This window comes from Diabrotica virgifera, chromosome 7 (assembly GCF_917563875.1).
Source record: "Diabrotica virgifera virgifera chromosome 7, PGI_DIABVI_V3a".
Classification (NCBI taxonomy): domain Eukaryota; kingdom Metazoa; phylum Arthropoda; class Insecta; order Coleoptera; family Chrysomelidae; genus Diabrotica; species Diabrotica virgifera.
Genome location: NC_065449.1, coordinates 1,266,054 through 1,287,268, shown reverse-complemented (window position 1 = coordinate 1,287,268; position 21,215 = coordinate 1,266,054). Strand labels below are relative to the sequence as shown.

The window sequence follows — 21,215 nt, the reverse complement described above, 5'->3', positions numbered from 1 at the left end:
CATGATTCAACACCATAAAAAGGAGAGAGAAGACGTAACATCTCAGCATTCTTACTTTTATATCAAGAGAAAGGTTGTGGCTCTTGAAAAACGCCCCCATACGGTTGAAGGTTGATCTAGCTTTTCCGATGCGCGCTCTTATTTCTTGGTTGTTGGTCCATTCTTCATTTATTATGGTGCCGAGGTAGTTGTAGTGCCTCACTCTTTCTACAGGGGTTTGGTTGATGTAGAGTTGACTTTCTGTTATCTTTTTCTTGCTAATGATCAATTTTACGCGCAATCTTAGGGAATGGTTTAATTGCTCGTCTAACCAGCTTTTTACAGCAGATGTAAACATAATACAAATAGGCATGATGATCGCCAACCTTCGAAAGAAGATGGCACCTTAGGAAGAAAATTAACTAACGTAAGGAACCAGAAAGATTACCACTTTTTAGCAACATTTTTTTGTTATTTCGTTAATTATGATTTGTTATTTTTTTTTCTTAACACTTCAAGAAAAATCTAAATCAAATCATAATGTTAAAACTGTTAATTCACTACTTAATAGCACACTATATTTTATTGAAGTTATAAAATCAATTAATCAGTTCTGATTTCTGATGATAATAATAAATATCGTATCTGCTTCTAAATAAGGATTAAATTAACGAATTAACGTGATCATGCTCTTAAAAAGTGACAATTTTAACATTAGACGATTAAGGTATTTGGTTAATTCGTTTGGCCAAAAATAAACACTCCAATTATAGTTCAGACAACACGTTGCGTTGATCTAATGCGGAGAAATAGTTTATACTCACATCACATTCCCAATTTATTAGACAATACATGTGATTAAAAAATATGTGTATTGTTTCTATCTGTATTTTCAGTATTCATGATATGCAATTAAGTAGGTACTATTGAATTTTGTAGAAAAACTTAAAGAAATTTGTTTTTGTTGTTTGTTACGACTCTATAATACCCAAAAGTACTATGTTGTTAATATGTAATATATTTTTTGGATAAAATATGTTAATTTTCAAGTAAATGTTAACGATTCCTATCAGATTGCTTAAATGTTGAAATATTTGATGACTCTAATATTGATTTAATTTGAAAATCTCTATAACTTTGAAATATGAGTAAACATGGGAATTAAAGATAAGATCAATTCCAAAATTCAAAGATAAGCTGAATAAAAACCAATTTTTTGGTCCAATAATAAAGCTTATTAATATATTTAGGTATAACCTGAATAAAAACCAAATCATTGGCTTTGCGACATTTCCAGATAAAATCGTCGAATAGTTGTTTATTTCGAATACATTTAATATTTTTTAAATAAACATGAACATTACATATATGAAGTGCCGTGAAAAATAGGACACTAAGTGCACAGTCCTGTGAAATTATACACGATGTTTTAGTATTTACGCAGGAGGAAATTTTACTATGAAACAGGTAACAAATAAAAAATCCAAAAAACCTTTGACACCAGATTGATCTGACAACGTCGCGTAAACAAAGTTTTCGATCGGTCTGACCTCGGCGGTTTAAAATATGTCTGTCGACTTGTACAATATGTTGAAAATGTATCTTACCTGTATTTACGACGGTTTTCTTCGTTGTTTTCAACTCCGATGTCAGCGAAACGCTTGCCTACGGTAGCGGTAGATTCGTCGGCAGCTAAGATACCTTTTCCAGGAGCGGTGATAGCATCAGCGATCTTCTTGAGTTCAGCTCTGAGTGCAGCATCAGGATAGTTCCAAGAGGTAGTCATTTCGACGGTTGCAGGTAGACTGAAACAGGAATAACAATAAGTAAATATTACACATAAAAAATCATTCTGAATAGTATTTTAAAGCGTAAAACCTTGAATGTCGTAAGTTACGTAAATTTAAGTAAGTTCTATATTTTGTGCAAAGGTCTTCACTTCATTCCAAGACTTTCATTGACCTCCTCTCTCGACCATGATTGATCTTCTCCAAGTATGTGCTGGGCGGCTTCTTTTTGGGGGGGGGGGGGGGGGGGGCTCTCCACTCAAGGCAGTCTTCAGCACCCTCTTTTGTTCGGTCAGGTGTAGCAGATCTTCGTTTCTGATGATGTTTGGCCAGAAAATACGAACAATTATTAGTAGGCATTTGTTAACAAATACCTGCAGTTTGTCAGCAGACCTACTGATTAAGGAGGTCATCAAATGGAAGCCAGAAACTGAAAGACTAAGGGCCGGTTGTTCGAACGCTAATCAACAATGATCATTATCAAATATTTAATTACTGTCACCAAAACTGTCAATGTCAACTTTGTTTGGGTTACTGAAAACATAATTAATTACAATTATGAGATTTATTATTAATTATGTTAATAATTATTGTTATATTAATTGATTATAGACTCCACAGAATTTTTAAGAACCCAAACAAAGTTGACATTGACAGTAATTAATTATTTGATAATGATCATTGTTGATTAGCGTTCGAACAACCGGCCCCTAGAGAGGGATGACAGATTCTAAAATCCTGAAAGTGAGACATTTGAGGGAACTATGTTATGGCGAGCACGCCACTGTGTGTGTTTTTATTTCAATATCTAGACCACATCGGAGATGATAAACACCCACGCTGATAATTTCGAGGTGTCAGTGATACGTTCCAGGACTATGAGAGATTTTAAGAAATAGTTTGTATTCATTAATTTAGTATCGTTTTGTACTCTAAGCTGTTAACAACTCAATAAACTTGTGCATTCCCTTCAGAGTTTCCTTACTTAATTCTCCAATGAACACACATCATTTTATACAGAATAAAAGTACTATACATATTTACATAAGTGTAAGAAAAGTGTAACGAATAACGAAAGCAAAGTCATACAACAAATTTTGACAATGCACAAGAAGAATACCGAGTGTTTCACAGCTATAAGCTAATCAGAGAGCTCTAAGTAAGGGCGGCAAACATTCCATTCGAAATAAAAATCCTCGATGATGATCTTAAAACTAAAATAATTCTTGGAAATATTTTACAAATAATTAACTTAATCTAACAGCAAACTTACATGTACACGCACAGCACAACTTTTACCTTCAAATTAACAAATAAAACTGCATTGAATGCCTATTATAGTCAGTTTGTTTATCGCTATGAGGTAATTTGATAATATTTTGAACTTTAGTATCTTAACAAGGGGGCCAAATATGTTAAAGACTTTGTTTACTGATAACGTCACAATAGATATCTTTATGTTATCGGCATGTTCGAGAAAAAACAGTATACAACAATTCTATATTTATAATTATTTACGTCGACTAGTATTATCGGTGAGCACGTAAACAATAGTTGAATAGATAATGTTTAATTTTGACAAATATTTAATTTTGGTAAAATTATTTTTTTTAATTGGATGCCTTTGGTAAAGATCAATTAGCCAGACAATTTTTTTATTTAACTATAATATTTTTTTAACTGAAAATTCATCCTTCTTTACGATTACAATATATTATGGCTTAATGTATTATGGTAACGTAACATTTAATGTAAGTGCAATTCTTCTGTTGTTTTCTTTTTATATTTTATTTTCTATTCTTAAAAAGAACTCCCATGGAACGTAGGAACAGAAAAAAAATAAGAAAAATGTAACAGAAAAAGATAGGTACCTAAAACTGAAGACGGGATTCAATGCAACCTGAAATAGAATCAAAGCAATGTGAAATATGGAAATTTCTCTCAAAATTGGTTATTTATATCCTTAAGCTAATACCAAACCCTAATGTATTGCCTCTTTCCTTTATTTTTATTGCCCCGAGGAGCGTGGATCATTTTTGATGGAGTGGCGAGAAAATGACACGGTTCAAAGAGATTTAACATGCAAGTGCTAAAACGTCCCCCTTTCAATTGAGCTAGGAGCTTATACGATCAGTGCGTCAGTGTCATGGTAATTTTGCTATGTAGTGGTCCAACTGTTAAGATTTTTATCATTTTATGAATTAACCAAAAAAATAAAAATTCTACTGCCCACACTGGTATCGTATGGTCCTTTCTCTGGGTCCGACCAAAAAAATAAATATTAAGTGCACAGTAATAAGGGGTGCTAACTGTGTGCTCTTTCCTTTGCCGTAATATGTATTTTCTATCTCTCTTTGCCGACGTTTAAATTGGAAAACGACGTTGAGGCTTTATGTTTCCTTCTCGTATTGGAGGTTGGCTATTATGAGTTATTCTCATTTTATTAGACACCGCTCTGAAAAATCGAATGAGGTGCAATTATACTATTCCTTGAAGTTTCTCAGCCAGGAAATTCCTTATCCTACCCTTCTAGCACCTTTCATACTTTCTTGCATAATGAACCTCGCTCTCCGCTCTCCCGCCTGCGTTACCTAGCAACGCGTCCGGCTGGGCATAAGTTAGTGGGCTAGTCGACCTACTATTTTTAATTAAGTTAACGTTATAATAGCTTGTGTTTTTATTAAAACAGTTTTACTGTCAGGATCGCGATTACGAAGCTAGATTATGTTAACCCAGCATTTTCTTGGACGGATCGGTAAACGTGGAAACGAACTGTGGCCTCCAAGTTCGCCAGACATTACCCCTATGGATTTCTCAATCGGTGACATGCTTAAGAACATAATTTTTGCGCGAAGATCGAAAACGATGCGATGTTTGCTCGCATTATTAATTCGATCGAAAACCTTATTTGAAGTGTATTGAGATGAATGAAAGGACAAATTAGAAGACGCATTGAAATAGCAAGATCTGGCTTCATGAACATGCGTAAAATGCTCTGTAACCCCAAGTTATCAGTCACAATAAGATTGAGAACACTAAAGTGTTCTGTGTGGTCTCTATTACTGTATGGCTGTGAGACCTGGAAATTAAAACAGTATGACGTCAACAAAATGAATTCATTCGAAATTTGGATGTACCACCGAATGCTAAGAATAAGCTGGACCAGTAGAACTACGAATGAAGAAGTACTGGAAATAATGACAATCAAAATTAGAAAGACGTCATACCCAGGACACATAATGCGCCATAGGGAATTTGAGCAGCTCCAGGTAATATTAGAGGCAAAATCGAAGGTAAAAGGGGTATAGGAAGAAAGAAAAAATCCTGGCTCCGAAACATCAGAGATTGGACCCACACGACAGGGAATTACTTAATCCATCAAGCCCAGAACAGAGAGAAATTTGCCATATTGATCGTCAACCTCAATAGAGAAGGCACTTAGGAGGAGAAGGAGATGAATGGTGAACATTTTGAACACTTATCAAAAATACATAATTATTTTTTTTGCAAATTTGCCAACTGACTTTGCCTACCCTGTATATTCTTTCGTATTAAACAATTAGTATTGTAACAAATGTGTACTGTTTATATTTTTTATTTAAAAACAATAGTATAATATAGTTGATCCAAAAGATGGCATAACCCAGACATCCAAAGTGAAAGTTATCCTTCAGCACCAAATTGTTCTATATGGTCCACACAATGTCCAGAAAAAAGTCACACCATTTTGAGCGTCGGATTTTGGGGAAGAGGAGGGAGAAATCGGTAAATTCGTAATTTTTTTAAGTTTTTCGCCAATATTTCTAAAACTATGCGGTTTAGCATGAACAACCTTTTATACAAAATTGTTCTAAATTAAATTTGAAATAAAAAAGGTCCTATGCATAATCTTTCTAAAATGAATGGTTCCAAAGTTACGGAGGTAGTATAGTATAACTGGTCCAAAAAAGAATGTGTGTGTACTTTGTACGCACGTAAGAAGTTATACTTCTATTATATGATTATATGATTATAAACGAAATTAATATACTTTTTATTTATATTTTATTTAAATATTAAATTAATTTATACTTACTACTTCTCAAACATTTTTATTAAAACAGTGCCAAAAAACACATTAAAAATGCCACAAATGATTTCTGAACATTAATTGTCGGAAAATTTTTTAACTAAATACGTATTTTCTGAAAATAAAATTATATAATAAATATACTTACAATCATAAAATGTATAAAAAAAATAAAAAAATAAAAGTTTCTATTGGGATTCGAACCAACTTACCACGCGGCTGGTATTTGCGTTGTATTGGGATTCACCCGCATTAAAACTTCGCCACAGAGACAGCTTGTCATTATGTGCGAAGATCGTCTAACTAAACAGATTAACCTTTTGACATTTTTAACTTATGTAAATCAAATTATTTTGATTTTGAATTGAAATGATTTAGAATTGAAAAAATACAACAAAACATAGAGTAAGAAGACAATATATTAGGTGAATATTAAGGTGTAAAATAAAAGTATTACATACTACTTATGTATTTTGGTAGGTTCAAGGTAGGTATCGGAGCCCGTATAACGACTAATAAATTTCGCAATCACTTGCGTCGTGCAAAGTGGCTATGTTCAAATATCATAACAAAATTTGATCAACTATTTATAAAACACTTACCAGTGAAAGATTCTTTAGCTTTGAATAAGCGAGATCTGCGGCACTCATACTAGGCACAGTTTGATGAGCTTTCACATTGGCTTGCAACAATCATCTCTTCTATGTAAATAAGTCCAAAAATATAATATGAAAACTATTTAAAAAGGCAGTATAACCATTAACTAACTTTTTGTTTGTTGTTTCTCTTCCTACAAATTTTAAAACGCAACAAGCATACATTATAACCAAACCATGCACAGTGCCACAGCTGCCATATTGGATAATTTTTGTCATGTCATTTGAACATCCAATCAGAACAAAGTTATAATGCGCATGCGCCCGGTCGCTAGGTTTTCCCATATAAAATTTCACCGTCATTACGCCCGTAAAGAAGTATAACTTCAAAAAAGGCCTAACCCAAACATCCAAAGTAAAAGTTTTCCTTCAACAACAAAATGTTCTATATGGCCCACATATTGTTCAGTAAAAAGTTACACCATTTTGAGCGTCCGGTTTGGGAGGGAGATGGGAGAGAAGCCGGTAAATTAGTAGTTTTTTTAGGTTTTTCGTCAATATTTCTAAAACTATGCTTTAGCGTAAACAATGTTATATACAAAAATATTCTACATGAAATTTAAAACAAAAAATGTTCTATACATAATTGTTATAAAATCAACGGTTCCAGAGTTACAGAGGGTGAAAAGTCGAGGTTTTCGATACTTTTTATATTTTTTGGGCAATATTTATGATATAACTATACCAAAAACCCAGACATCCAAAGTGAAAGTTATCCTCCAACACCAAATTGTTCTATATGGTCCACATAATGTTCAGAAAAAAGTCACACCATTTTGAGCGTCGAGTTTGGGGGAGAAATCGGTAAATATAAAAACTATCGTAAACCTCCACTGTTCACCCTCCATAACTTTGGAACCGTTGATTTTATAACAATTATGTATAGAACCTTTTTTGTTTTAAATTCTATGTAGAACATTTTTCTGTAGAACATTCCTTACGATAAAGCATAGTTTTAGAAATATTGACGAAAAACGTAAAAAAATTACTAATTTACCGATTTCTCCTCCATCTCCCCCCCCCCCCAAACCGGATGCTCAAAATGGTGTAACTTTTTACTGAACAAGATGTGGACCATATAGAACAATTTGGTGTTGAAGGAAAACTTTTACTTTGGATGTCTGGGTTAGGCCTTTTTTTGAACCAATTATACTATACTACCTCCGTAACTTTGGAACCATTCATTTTAGAAGGGTTATGCATAGGGCCTTTTTTATTTCAAATTTAATGTAGAACAATTTTGTGTAGAGGGTTGTTCATGCTAAACCGCTTAGTTTTAGAAATATTGACGAAAAACGTAAAAAACTACGAATTTTCAGATTTCTCCCCCCTCTCCCCCCCAAACCCGACGTTCAAAATGGTGTGACTTTTTTCTGAACATTATGTGGACTATATAGAACAATTTGATGTTGGAGGATAACTTTCACTTTGGATGTCTGGGTTTGGGTCTAACTATACCATACTACAAATGCAAGTTGTTTTCACAAAAATAAATTATTTGCTATAAAAATATATTATTGTTTTAGAATTCGTTATAGCTTTAAGAATAAATCTGGCAAAATTTCAATATTTGTCAGGTAATAAAATTACTGGAAAAAATTGTGTAATCAGACAGTTATTAAAATATAGCATATAGCTTTGAGCCAACTGATATAATATGATATTGCTTACTTTTGTTAATAATACATTTCAAAATTGGTTATTATAGTCCATCCCACCTTGACTTTACAGTATAGGGAACATAGGCAATGCAGTCGTTATGGGAGTTTTTAGAACGGAGATGCCGATTTTATTAAAAAGAATTTGTAATCGAACATTAGAAAGATTAAATTAAAACTGTTTTAGAAAAACAATCTACAATAATTTTAGGACTTATTACGCATATGAATCCTAAAATTATAGATTGCCTTTCTAAAACAGTTTTAATTTAATCTCTCTAATGTTCGATTACAAATTCATTTTGATAAAATTGGCATCACCACTCTAAAAACTTTAATAAGGACTCTGCATTGCCTATGTTCTCTATACTGTAAAGTCAAGGTGTGACAGACTATAGTATTATATCTTTTAATACGGTCAGTATAGCTTAGGTTTCGTAGGGCACATTCTTAAAGGAGACAGGTACAAAATCCTTCAAATTATCATGAAAGATCAAATCGAGAACTACAGAGGAATTGGAGGGAAGCAGATGTCAAGGCTCAAGAACATTCGAGATTGTACAGGAATATGCAGTCCCGAACAAATATTCCTATTATCTGAAGACCTAATTTGGCAATGAAAGGAGGGTCAATTTCTATATACATAAAATTTTTTTAATTAACGACATAAATTAGCACTGTACCAAGGTTTTAAATATGTATTTTTTTATTATTGAACATAAAAATGCAACAGGAGAATTATATTTTGGTTTTGTTCCAAGACTATTTTTATATAAAATACAAATTTTATATAAGGTAAAAGAGTTGACATCTATTTAGTCCTACGCGAAACTACAACTATTATTGATTAGTAGTTGAGCATTAGAGAGGACATACTGTGTAATCTACAAAGTTAAAAAATGAAAAAAAACTGTTTTTCCGCAACTGGCACAGGTTTTTTTTAACAAAATAAGTATTTCAGCAATTTGACAGATATTTCCAGTTTATGCTTGATTTTTAATTCAAATTTTACTTTGTAATTTTAATTGCAGTTAATTACCGCATTCCAAATTTTTAATACTAAAGAATGCATGGGGATTGCTCTTATTCCACTGCACTGAGACAAGAGAAATGTGATAAATTTGCGCTCCATGGTTTCAAACCGTTAGTTGCAAAAAAATGAGTTTTCAATTTTTACAATTAAAATCATTACAAATAGTATTTAAAAGTGTTAGTGCAGTGCAGGACTTAGATCGTTGAAAACTGTAAGTAAAACTAAAATATTTAAACAAGGTTATAATAAATGAAACTGACAATTCATTAACAGTTTTAAACCAATGTACACACGGATAAAGGTAAAGGTCTCTGAGAAATGAAATCAGCTTGTAGATGTATTGAACCACTTTCGCAGGTTTTTAAGCCAAGATATTCCTCTTCTTCTTGGTCCTCTCTTCCAAAATACCTTGCCCCTGAAGAATGAATTGCAACAAGCCACATCTCTGTTCTTTTCTCATAACATGGCCAAGATATTCTAATCTGCATTTTTTTATTCTGTTAATAATCTCGCATTTCTTGCCCATTCTACTTAGGACCTCAACATTGGTCACAAGATCCGCACATAAAATTATTAAGATACATCTGTAACAACACATCTCGAAGGCCTTGAGCTTTTTTCAGAAAGTGTCAAGGCCTCTACTTCATATAAGAACATAGAAAATACATAGCATCTGATGATAGAGATTTTTGTTACAAAGTGGTAAAGTAGTAGCTAAACAGCTACTACAATATGCCCCAAAATAAAGTATACCGAAAATTAAATATGCTAGAGTGCTAACATTACTTAGAGTAGGAAAAATGAAAGAGTACCCATGAACGAACATATAAAACACGCTGTATTTTCCTGTCACCGTGTCATAGAAAAAATTGGCCAGCGCAAGTACATGTAATAATTATTATTACATCTACTTGCGCTGGGCAATTTTCTTTGTGACACAGTGACAGGAAAATACAGCGTGTTTTATATGCTCGTTCATGGGTATTCTTTCATTTTTCCGACTGTATAAGTAGATATTATGTGTTAAGTATGTCCTCCTTGGACTACAATACATTTTTCATATCGCTCTTGAAAATTGTTAATTATTACCTTACAAACATCACTTGAAATTTCATTTATAACTCGACGAATGTTATCTTTCCATGTGTTAAGATCATGCTGAATTGGATCCCTGTAAATCTTTTCTTTAAGAATCCCCCAGAAATACGCATCAGGTGGTGTAAGATCGGGTGAATTAGATGGATAGGGGTAATCACTTCCCCTTGATATAAGGCGCCCTGGAAAGTAGCATCGCAGCAAAGCTAAAGTTTCTGCTGCAGTATGCACTGTGATCACAGAACCGGCGAAGATCTTGGTAAAAAGGTGTTACAATGAGTTCTCTGTATCGCTGCTGATTAACAGTTACAGGTCTGCCATTTTCCTCTAAAAAGTATGGACCAATTATCCCATGACTTGATATGGCGCACCGCACCACACTGTCACCTTTTCATTATGAGGTCTCTCAATAAACTCTTGTGGCTTTTCAAATCCCAAAAATCGTGTTGTTTGTTTGTTAATGTGTTAACTCAATGTTATATGACTTTCATCTGAGAACCAAATATTCATGAGAAAGCTTTCGTTATCGTAAACCATACTCAATGTTCTCCCGCAGTATTCAACTCTTTCGCGTTTATCAGCCACCCTCTGTTTATTAACCACTTAAATGCGATAAGAAAAAGCTCCCAACTCCTTTGCAGCTCGGTGGACAGTAGACTTGCTTAAAGCAAGCTCTTATGAAATTCGCCGTTGACTTTTCTCAGGAGAAGCCAAGATTTTATCAAGTATCCTTCCCATATTGTTGTTGTCCCTAGAGGTTCTCCTACTTCCAGATCTTCCTTTTCTTTTGGTAAGTATGGAACCAGTACGTCTAAATTTCATCACAAGCAACAATATGCTGCACTTTGTAGGAGATCGTTTGTTGAAACGTTCTTCAAATCTCGTGGAAACAAATTTTAAACTAGGCCCATCATTTCGCCCTACTCCGTATGAGAGAAAATAGGTCCCAACAATAAATGATTTTTCTTGAGCACTTAAAACCATCATCAATATAATTGTTACACCACTTTTGTGAGCAATCGTCAAATATTGTTTTGACTTATACAAAATACTTCAATCTCTCCATGGCAACTGTGTTCAATAGCTTTCAGTTCGGTATACTTTATTTTGGGGCATATTGTACTAAACTCTGTCAATTTGTTGTTGCTTAACCAAAAGTAAAAAATTTTTGTGCAATAATATTTCATTATTTTCATTGTGGATACATAGAATGTGATTAAAATCTTTTAATTTCTTTGCTAATATTCTGTTACTTTTTATATCTTCATGTCACCTTCTCTGGTATAGTATTTTTACTACAAAAGCGATATTACGTAGGTCAAAATTTTTGACGTAAGAGAACTGTCAAAACATTAGAATGTGACTTTTCATTATTGCCATGTTTATAATATACATGGTAATAATGAAAAGTCACATTCTAATGTTTTGACAGTTCTCTTACGTCAAAAATTTTAACCTACGTAATATCGCTTTTGTACTAAAAATACTATATGAAGTGCACTGCATATAATATTGAAGTATGTCCTGTATTTGAAGAAATCAAATAAAATTAGCTGACACCACAAAGACAAAAAGACTGATGGAAATGTGTGAAATGAAAATAGTCATGAGTTATCACAGGAAAATCATTATGGGATAAACAATTTAGCACAGACCACAGGTAAAGCTGTAATATAGATAACATAAATGACTGGACACTGAAAAGAAAAAAAAGAATAGTATAGCAATATAAGCAGAATGGGAGAAGGAAGACTGGTAAAGATAGCACGAGACAGATCACCAAACGGCTGAAGAGGTGTAGGAAGACCAAAGAAGAGATAGAGTGACAACCTGGATATCTGATGAGAAGGCATCCAAAGGCATACTCTTACAGTGGAAAATCAAAATGCATTACGGGAATTGCGAGATATGAAAAGAGAAAATATCCAATTAAAAACCAAAGTTAGCCAGCTGGAAAAAAGAATCTGTGAACTAGAAATCAAAGAATTTTCCTGTAACCTAGAGATTCACGGAACTCAAATCAAAAATGAAGATCCCAAAGAAGTTCTAATGGAAATTGCTAATGATCTTTTATCATGTAATTTTAATAGTCAAGATGTGTCAGACTGCTTCAAACAAGAAACCAAAAATGGAGCAATAATTGTTGCAAAGATGAGATCACGTGATATAAAAACTAAGTTTATCAAAGCACGAAAAAATCGTAAAATGGAATCTAATATGCTGAGTTGCAACAAAAACAAAGAGAATACTTCAAAGATCTATATAAACGAGCAGCTCACCTTTACAAACAGAAACTTGTTTAACATTGTATATAAATTAAAAAAGGAAAGGAAATACAAATACTGTTGGACAAAAAATGGTAGGGTATATGTAAAAAAATCTGATGATTCTGAGCCAATTTACATTCACAATGAGGATATTATCAAAACTCTTTAATATTATTTGTGTGAACATTATAGTAAAATGGAAAATACGTTAGTAAAATGGATAATGATTGTAAATTGCAAATAAAATTTAAACTGGATAAAGTACAGTGTGATAATAGTACTGAGTTTAACATACTCTACCTGAATGCTCAGTCTTTGAGAAATAAGATATTGAACTTTGAAACGTTAGTTGTTAAGTTAAATATGCCAGATTTAATTGTAGTGGCCGAACATTGGCTGAGAGTGGGTGAAGAAACATATTTTAATGTGAATGGTTATAGTTCAGTTTTTGTTTGTAGGGATAAAGAAGGTGGTGGTGTAGGGTTATTTGTTAAAAGCTGTTACGAGTACTCAGAAGTCTACAGATATAATAAAAAGTGTTCAATGTTATTTTTACAGATCGATAGAAGTATTATAGTGGGTGGAGTATATCGACCTCAAGATTTCTACTGCAATGAACTTTTTGATGCACTGGATACAGCACTAAACATATTTGTGAATAAAAAAATTCCAGTTTGGATACTAGGTGACTTTAACATAGACCTTATTCAAGAGAGTATCCCACAAAAATTAGTTTGTCAAACAATTGTGTCCAACGGTTTTAGTATATTAAATAAAACTAACCCTACCAGAATCACCAATCATTCGGCTACATGTATTGATTATGTGATGACAAACACTTTAAACTTTGATGCAACGTTATATATAGTAGATGAAGGTTTCGGTGATCATCAACTGCAGCTATTAAAGGTAAAAAACACATCATTTATAACCACTGACAAGTATTATACAGTAACAACTTTAAACAAACTGAAATTCAAAAATGAAATATACAGCTTGCAAAATCAGATTTGGAATGAACCTGATTCTTTATGTGATGAAATATTACGTGTTTATTTAAATAATCTTAATACAAAAACAATTAAAAATCGATTTCGACAAAAAAGTGCACCATGGTTTAATGTCACATTACATAACCTTGTTTTAAAAAGAGATTTTCATTATAGAAGGCATAGACAATTCCCTAATAGTAAGTTCTTACAAGATGTTTATAAGTCCGTGCAAAATGAACTACTGAAAGCAGTAGGCAAAGCAAAAAAAGACTATTTCACGAATAAATTATCCGATGCACAAGGCAATAGTAAAAAATTATGGGCAACTATCAATCACCTTATTCATAATGCCGAAAATACAAAAAAAACAATAACAATACATGAACTACACTATCAGAACTCGATATATAATAAATCTGAGGAGCTATCAAACCAATTAAACAAATATTTTTCACAAGTAGGAAAATCTCTGTCAAAAAACATAACACCTTCAACAAGCACTCCAATAAATGTATCACCAAAAGAATATATATTTGAATGGCAACAAGTCTTAGAAATTAATGTTCAAGAGGTTGTAAGAAAACTAAAAAAAGGCAAATCTCCTGGCTGGGATGGCTTTGGTGTTGATATTATCAGGGAGTTTGAAGAGGAGCTTCTACCGATTATAACTAAATTAGTTAACCTTTCTCTTGTCACTGGAACAATCCCGAGCTCTATGAAAATGGCAATAGTGATACCACTTTATAAGGGAGGAGACTCAAAACAGCCAGGAAGTTATCGGCCAATATCTCTCTTAACAGCTATGTCAAAGATATTAGAATCATGTGTAAATCTTCAAATCGTAAACTTCTTGAATACAACTGGTGCCTGGTTTAATCGACAATGTGGTTTCAGACATAATTCCAGCACAGTGTCAGCAGCTACCGATTTGATTACAGATATATATAGTAACTTAGACAAAGGATTAAGCTGTGTATTTGTATCACTAGATTTACAAAAAGCTTTTGATACAGTTAACCATGAGTTACTTATCTCAGTGCTTGAACAATATGGTATAACTGGTATGTCCTTAGTATGGCTCAGGGATTATTTGACTGGCAGAATACAAAAAGTGCTCTGTAATAATGTACTTAGTACAGCAGAAGACATCACATGTGGAGTTCCTCAAGGGTCTATATTGGGACCAACATTGTTCCTTATTTATATAAACTCCATCTCCAATCTGCCTTTAAAATCAACGCTATTTTTATATGCTGATGATACGGGACTCTTGTATGCTGACAAAGATCCCAAAAAGCTAGAATATGTTGTAGAAAAAGATCTGACAGATATAGATGACTGGCTCAGATACCACAAGCTCTCACTCAATATGAATAAATGTAGTTACACAATAATTTCAAATATTGAAGAACACAGAGAGTTACAGTTAAATTTTGGAAAATTCAAATTCGTTAAAAAAAATGTTACCAAATACCTTGGCTTACACATAGATAATCGACTAACATGGGAACAGCATATATTGAACACGTGTCAAAAAATAGCTCCAGCAGTGGGTATGCTTGGAAGAATTGCTAAATTTATAAGTATCCCACAGCGTAAAATGATCTATCACTCTTTAATAAATTCACATTTGTCATATCTAACTATTGTTTGGGGTAATACAAATCAAAAACAGCTACATCCTCTCATGGTGTTACAGAACAAGGCTGTGAAATATATATTTCAACTGTCAAGACTTCATCCAACTGACGACCTGTACTATCAGAGAGGAATTCTAAACATTGAGTCGCTATACATTTTACAAGTTTGTATATTCATTCATCAAATTAAGCTTTCTCAAACACTTACAAATATTACTCTAAGACGTATAGAAGATGTGCATGACCATAATACCAGACAGGGAGGTAGTTTTCAAACCGTAAGAATGCGAACTACTGGTGCACAAAGAAGTATATACTCAAGTGGTCTAATTTTGTATAATAAGTTACCCACAAAGATCAAAGACTGCAGGCTAGAAAGATTTAAAACTGAATTAAAAGAGTTACTTCTTACTAACTACTACAACAGATAGCTTTAATTGAATATAATTCTATAACAATTTAATAATAAATAATAATTTAATCATTTACTTTAATACAATTTCTTTAATGAATCTATATAGGAAAACTTAACCTTCAGTGTAAAGTAGTCTAAAAAGTTTTATGTTATGTAATCTGTTACCATTATATTTATGTTTATTATGTTACCACAAAACCAGCATAGCTAGGGCTCTTGGTTTTTTAATGTATTTTTTTTTTGTATATTGTTATTACGTATTTTAATAAATGGAATAAAAAAAAAAAAAAAAAGATGGAACAGGGACGAGCCTATTAAGGAAGCAAGAAGAAGAAATAAAATTAGGAAGAGGAAGCAATTAAGAACACCTTCATAAAGTGAACAAAAGCACATCAGTAAGTTGAGATTTTTGGGCTTCTAAATCATATGGATAATAACACTGTTAGAAGAGGAAGATAGCTTCAAAGACGGATTCAAAACAACCGAACTTTTAAAATAGATGTAGGGTAAAATATATAAGCCATTATTGATTACATTCAACTACAGTAAAACCTCTATTATCTGTATGTGGATTATCCGGGCAGCGAAATATCCATGTTATGATTTTCTATTACTCAAATTGCATTTTTGAGGTATTACCAAAATAACGTCACCACAAATCACTCGACGAATACTCTATATCGTGGGCGTTCTGGGAAAATCCACTAACTCCATTTCAAAAGCTTGGAACAGTAAGGGCGAACTTACCATGACATTATCATAGTAAGTTTGCCCTTACTCTTCCAAGCTTTTGAAATGGAGTTAGTGGATTTTCCCAGAACGCCCACGATATGCTGAGAGGGAGACTCATAATGAAAGATTTATCTTTTTCTATCTTTTTATGGTAGGTACATATTATGTATGTATATGCGTACATATGTATTATATAAGAATTAAATGTTTGGATTATTCATGGTTTTCAATTATCCGTGCCTTGTCCGTTCCCGAGGAGCAAGGATAATCGGGGTTCTACTGTATATAAGTATTTACTACTACCTCAACACAAATATCAATGCCTTACTGATATTAGTAGTATGAAGGTCAGTATATAGTAAATTAAAATAGTGAAAGCTTGATCTGATTTTCCAATTAACAGTAATTGGTAATGTGGTTTGAAAAATGGTTTTTGTAACTGCCTACATTCTTTATCTATTCCCATTCTCCTTGCTATGCTTAGCCTACATCAGTCCAATATAAAACCTAAGGTTATGGTCAAGGTTAAACATTTAAAAAAAGGAATTAAAAAAAATTAAATAAATCATGTATTATGGACTTTCTAAGCAACTATGATCATGTAATACTTAATATTTAAACGTTAATGGTTTCTTTATTGAAAACTATAATTCCTAAGTAGATGACTAGGCTGCAAAGCTTACACTTATTTCATCTTTCTATGTAGGTAAAGCTATGATCAAGTCGACTGTTCTACATTAGATAAAAAGCAAACCAGCTTTAATGAACATTATTCTGCAATATTTCGCTACTATTGTATTCTAATAAGGACAAAAATTAAACCTTCACACTGAAAACATAAAAATCGGAGCAAATAGCGATAGGTCAGTTAGATAAGAAGTGGATTTAATTCCGTGGTTCATTTGTTAACAACTGAATGGTTATCAAAGACATTTTTATGAATTAAGACTGTATTAAGTAGAGGCACACCAATTGAAATTAAAATTAGTGTTAGTAGGCTCTGATGTAATCTATGAGAAATATTACCAAACAAATGAGTGACGTTCACCTTAATCCACACATAAAAAATACTACAAATATTAGTTAATTAATGCCAAAGATGAAAAACTCGTGCAAATATATGACTTACCTTTTTGGAAATGTTCAAACCAACCTTCTTCACTCCTTTGGAAAACGAGTGGAACTGACGTAAAGGACGAATTAAGGACGTTGAAGTCAAAAATGTGTCTCGTTTTATTTTGATTACACTGAGGCGCACATTTTTCATTTGAACCTATGGATAGAAAGAGGACAGCTATATAAAGCTTGTGTGAAGGAAACTTTGGTAACGTCTGATTTCATGATTTGACAGTTCGAATCCGATGTTGCCACTTTCAATTAAAATTATAAGCAGAAAAGATCTTTTGTTTTAAGTATGTAAAAACTATGTTCCTGTTTTTATGGGAATTAAATACCATATAGCCTTATAGTAATATTATTTTGATAGGTAAAACCTTTCCTAATATTCCTAAACCCCTAAATTTTATATAATTTTGCCTCTTTTCCAATTGTAAATTCATTCTAAACAAGAACTTATAAGTTCGTCATTCTAAACTAAAAGAGTAAAGAAGGTCTGAGTCTGAGTTATGGCACGTACGGCATGACATGTATGACCATGGCACAGTATTATCTTCGCTAAAGCACATTTTTCTTATTTTCAATATAGATCTCAGTAGAACTTGAAGTTGATTAATCTACAAAATAATAGATGGTCGAGTTAGACGTCACTTATGCAGTTTTTTTTATCTCGCTGAAACATTTAATACTTTTGAATGGTTTTCAAAGACCAGTTATAAAGAATCCTTTAGAGTTTTTATTTTCTCATAGGTACATTAATAACAATTACCTATGAGTGGCATCTTGGACATAAATGAAGAGGAACAAAACCAAAAAATATCTAAGCAATGAAAATAAACCATCCTGGAATAAACCTAATGATTGTGCCTATTAAAAATTGAGAACACTTTCGTATCTTTTTTAAAGTTATTTCAATTACATTTTCAAATACACTAATCCAATTATTAACTTTTGATACAACACTCAATATTTTGAAAAGGCGCACGGACATAATTGCACAAAAAATTAGTTTTTTCAGTTTTACACTTCTAATTGAATTAGGATTTCTTCCACTTGTTCTTTAAATCATACTTAAGATCCAATTTTTGATTATATGAGTTTCGACTTAGTTAATTTATCCGAACAACTATTGATGTTAAGTTTTAACAAGACGAATGATGTCTTTCACAGACATATTCTTAAAAGCGACAACACAGCATTGAGAAACATTATGAAATATTTCATTAATTTGTTGATCCTCAGAAATTATGAGTAATATAAAATAAATTTCTAAATTTCAATAGGAAGCAATATCCTTAAAGTTTTTTATGACCTACATATTTATATTTTCACAAGAAAAAAATTCCAGAAAAATGAGATTGATGTTCTGTGGTTTAAAACATAAAATATCAATTTTAAAGATTTTAAACAATAGTTCTTTTATTTAGTTTTTTTAAACATTTTTGGTGAAGGTATCAATATAATATTAGTTGTTTAAAGTGCAACTAATATTAATTTAATTATTTGTTATTCATAGGTGTAGTGTTGCCTAATAATTATGCAACCAATTACATTCTACACTTGTTTGACATCTAGGCAAATAATCTGTATAATAAAATTAGAACAATTAGACGCTAAAATATACGCTAATATAGTATTTATGTATTAAGAATATTCTTTTTGAAACTTGTTACCAAACATTACAAAAATGCCAGACCCTACTACTTATGCAATTTGTAATACACTAACGTTTGTTGCGTCATCTAGTTAGTAGTAATATAATTTCTAAAAACGAAAATGGCACTCTCACCAAAATTTAAACTGTCAAAAACGCTCTCGCCATAATTTTCACTGTCATTTTTATGAATAATTTTAATTTTTATCCTAAAGTTGAAAATTCAAAACTATTTAGGTAATATTCAGGGTCCCCGCTACCATATGTGCAAAGTGTGCAATGCACACGGGCGCCATCCTTTAGGGGCTCCAAAATCCGGAGTTAAAAATTGCAAAAAAATTTGGAGAAAAAAACAAAAATTAATTTTAAAATAAAAGTTGGGAAATTAAATAGGATTAGGTATAAATAAGAGACAAAGAGGAGAAAAACAGAATACTTTGGCCATATAATTAGAGGACCTAAATACCATCTGCTTCGCCTTATAATACAATGAAAAGTGGAGGGAAAGAGAAGGATTGGTCGAAAGAAACTTTCATGGTTGCGTAATATTAGACAATGGTGTGGAACCACAGTAGAAAAATTATTTCGCGCAGCAGCCCGTAGAAAAAGGTTTTAGGGACTTAGTAAACATGATGGCGACCAACGTCTGAATACGGGCACGCCACCTAAAGAAGAAGAAGGTATACATCCACACTAAAATTTTATTAGTACATCATCCAGTTACTGCCGATTCGTATGTCGTGCGAGAAAATGTCAGAAGTCATGCATTTTAAATTATTTTATTATGATTTTATTCTGTTTGTTTCATTTTGATATTTTAGTATGCTAATAATAGTCCATTTACTCACGGTTTTTGATGTGTATTTTAAAGGGCCGTTTGTATTGACATGAAATTTGGCATAGACAGCTAACACGTGAAAGAAAAAAGTATATTGTGCCGATGTCTGCTTTTTGCCCTGGGGTGATTTTCACCCCTTCTCGGGGGTGAAAAAACATACGTTCAAAATATGTCCGATATTTAATAAACTGACTTCCTGAGCAACTTTGGTTCTTATAGAGTTATTTCACAGTTTCAAAGTCAATATTTTATTTGCGCGTATAGTTATAAGAGTTATTTATGAGTGAATATGTTCACTCGCAAGAAACCCCGTTTTAGACAGTTTTTCGCAAATAACTCAAAAAGTAAGTATTTTGTCGAAGAAAATGATCGTAGAAAAAATCTAGCTATATGTATGAAGTCTGTAAACCCAGTTAGAAGCAGATTTGTAGCTAATGAAAAGTATGTCATTATTCGTCAAATTCCAAATCGAATATTTCAACGTGAAATAACCAAAAAATAAAGCAATTTTCGGGGAAAACTAATTACAACTTCTTTAAAGTGTTTAAAAAAAGCACGCTCAAATAAAGACTCCTTAGTTTTTTGGTAAAAAAAATCGTAAAACTTGTTGTTATTTCTCTATGGCAGTGACCGTTAGTCGAATGACTCTTCCTATTGAGTTACTGCATGCTATTCACCAACGTGTAGTTTCTTGTTTGTGTGCGGTACCCCGTCTTACCTCGCGACCCCGTCATGCCCCCCATTCCCCTAGCACTTTTTTTCTTTGACATTATTAGCTATGTGTATACCAAATTTCATGTCAATCCAAGCGGTTCTTTAAAATTCGGAGGTTTTGCAATATTCGACCGTGGGTGAATGGACTATGAATATTACTTCTAAAAGTTCAATTTTTTGCTTTATTTTAAGCATTTACCTACTTACGTACCGTCAAAAAAATAAATAAAAAAACATGATCCAAAGTAACTTAAGGGGCGCCAAAATCTTTTTTTGCACACAGGCGCCTGTAACTCTTACGGGGGCTCTGGTAATATTAAATGTTTTATATTCAATTTTATTACATGTGATATCCGAGAGACTAAGTCAAATATTGGTTCAACCGATATTTTAAAGTTTAGTGTGCTAGGTAGGTGAAACAAATGAGCGGGCAAAAAACTGTAAACGATGTTTGAAATTTCAATTGTTTCTACTGATATTTACATGGAATTTTGTGAGAGTACTTTTGTAAAGTTTTAATAAAATTAATAATCTCCCGACCGAAAATTAAAACGGCTATGGCCTTACACG

The 21,215-nt window shown here is 32.5% G+C and overlaps 2 protein-coding genes across 3 annotated transcripts in view; one reads left to right on the top strand and one right to left on the bottom strand.

Moving 5' to 3' along the window:
- Nucleotides 1-17,612, bottom strand: part of LOC126888345 (fructose-bisphosphate aldolase-like) — a 30,314-nt gene extending 12,702 nt beyond the window's left edge. Inside the window, exons 1-2 of one of the 2 annotated variants that reach the window (XM_050656513.1) lie at nt 17,453-17,612; nt 1,587-1,784 (exon numbers count right to left, since the gene is read on the bottom strand). In XM_050656513.1, coding sequence (XP_050512470.1) covers nt 1,587-1,765 — 179 coding nt within the window. In that variant the 5' untranslated portion in view covers nt 1,766-1,784; nt 17,453-17,612. Of the gene's footprint in view, nt 1-1,586; nt 1,785-3,039; nt 3,226-17,452 lie in introns of those variants that run through there. The other variant, XM_050656515.1, reaches the window with a different exon arrangement.
- LOC126888010 (uncharacterized) lies at nt 12,186-12,713 on the top strand. Its single transcript, XM_050656001.1, has one exon. The coding sequence runs from the start codon at nt 12,186-12,188 to the stop codon at nt 12,711-12,713; it is 528 nt and encodes a 175-aa protein (XP_050511958.1).
- Nucleotides 17,613-21,215: the final 3,603 nt, after the last annotated feature.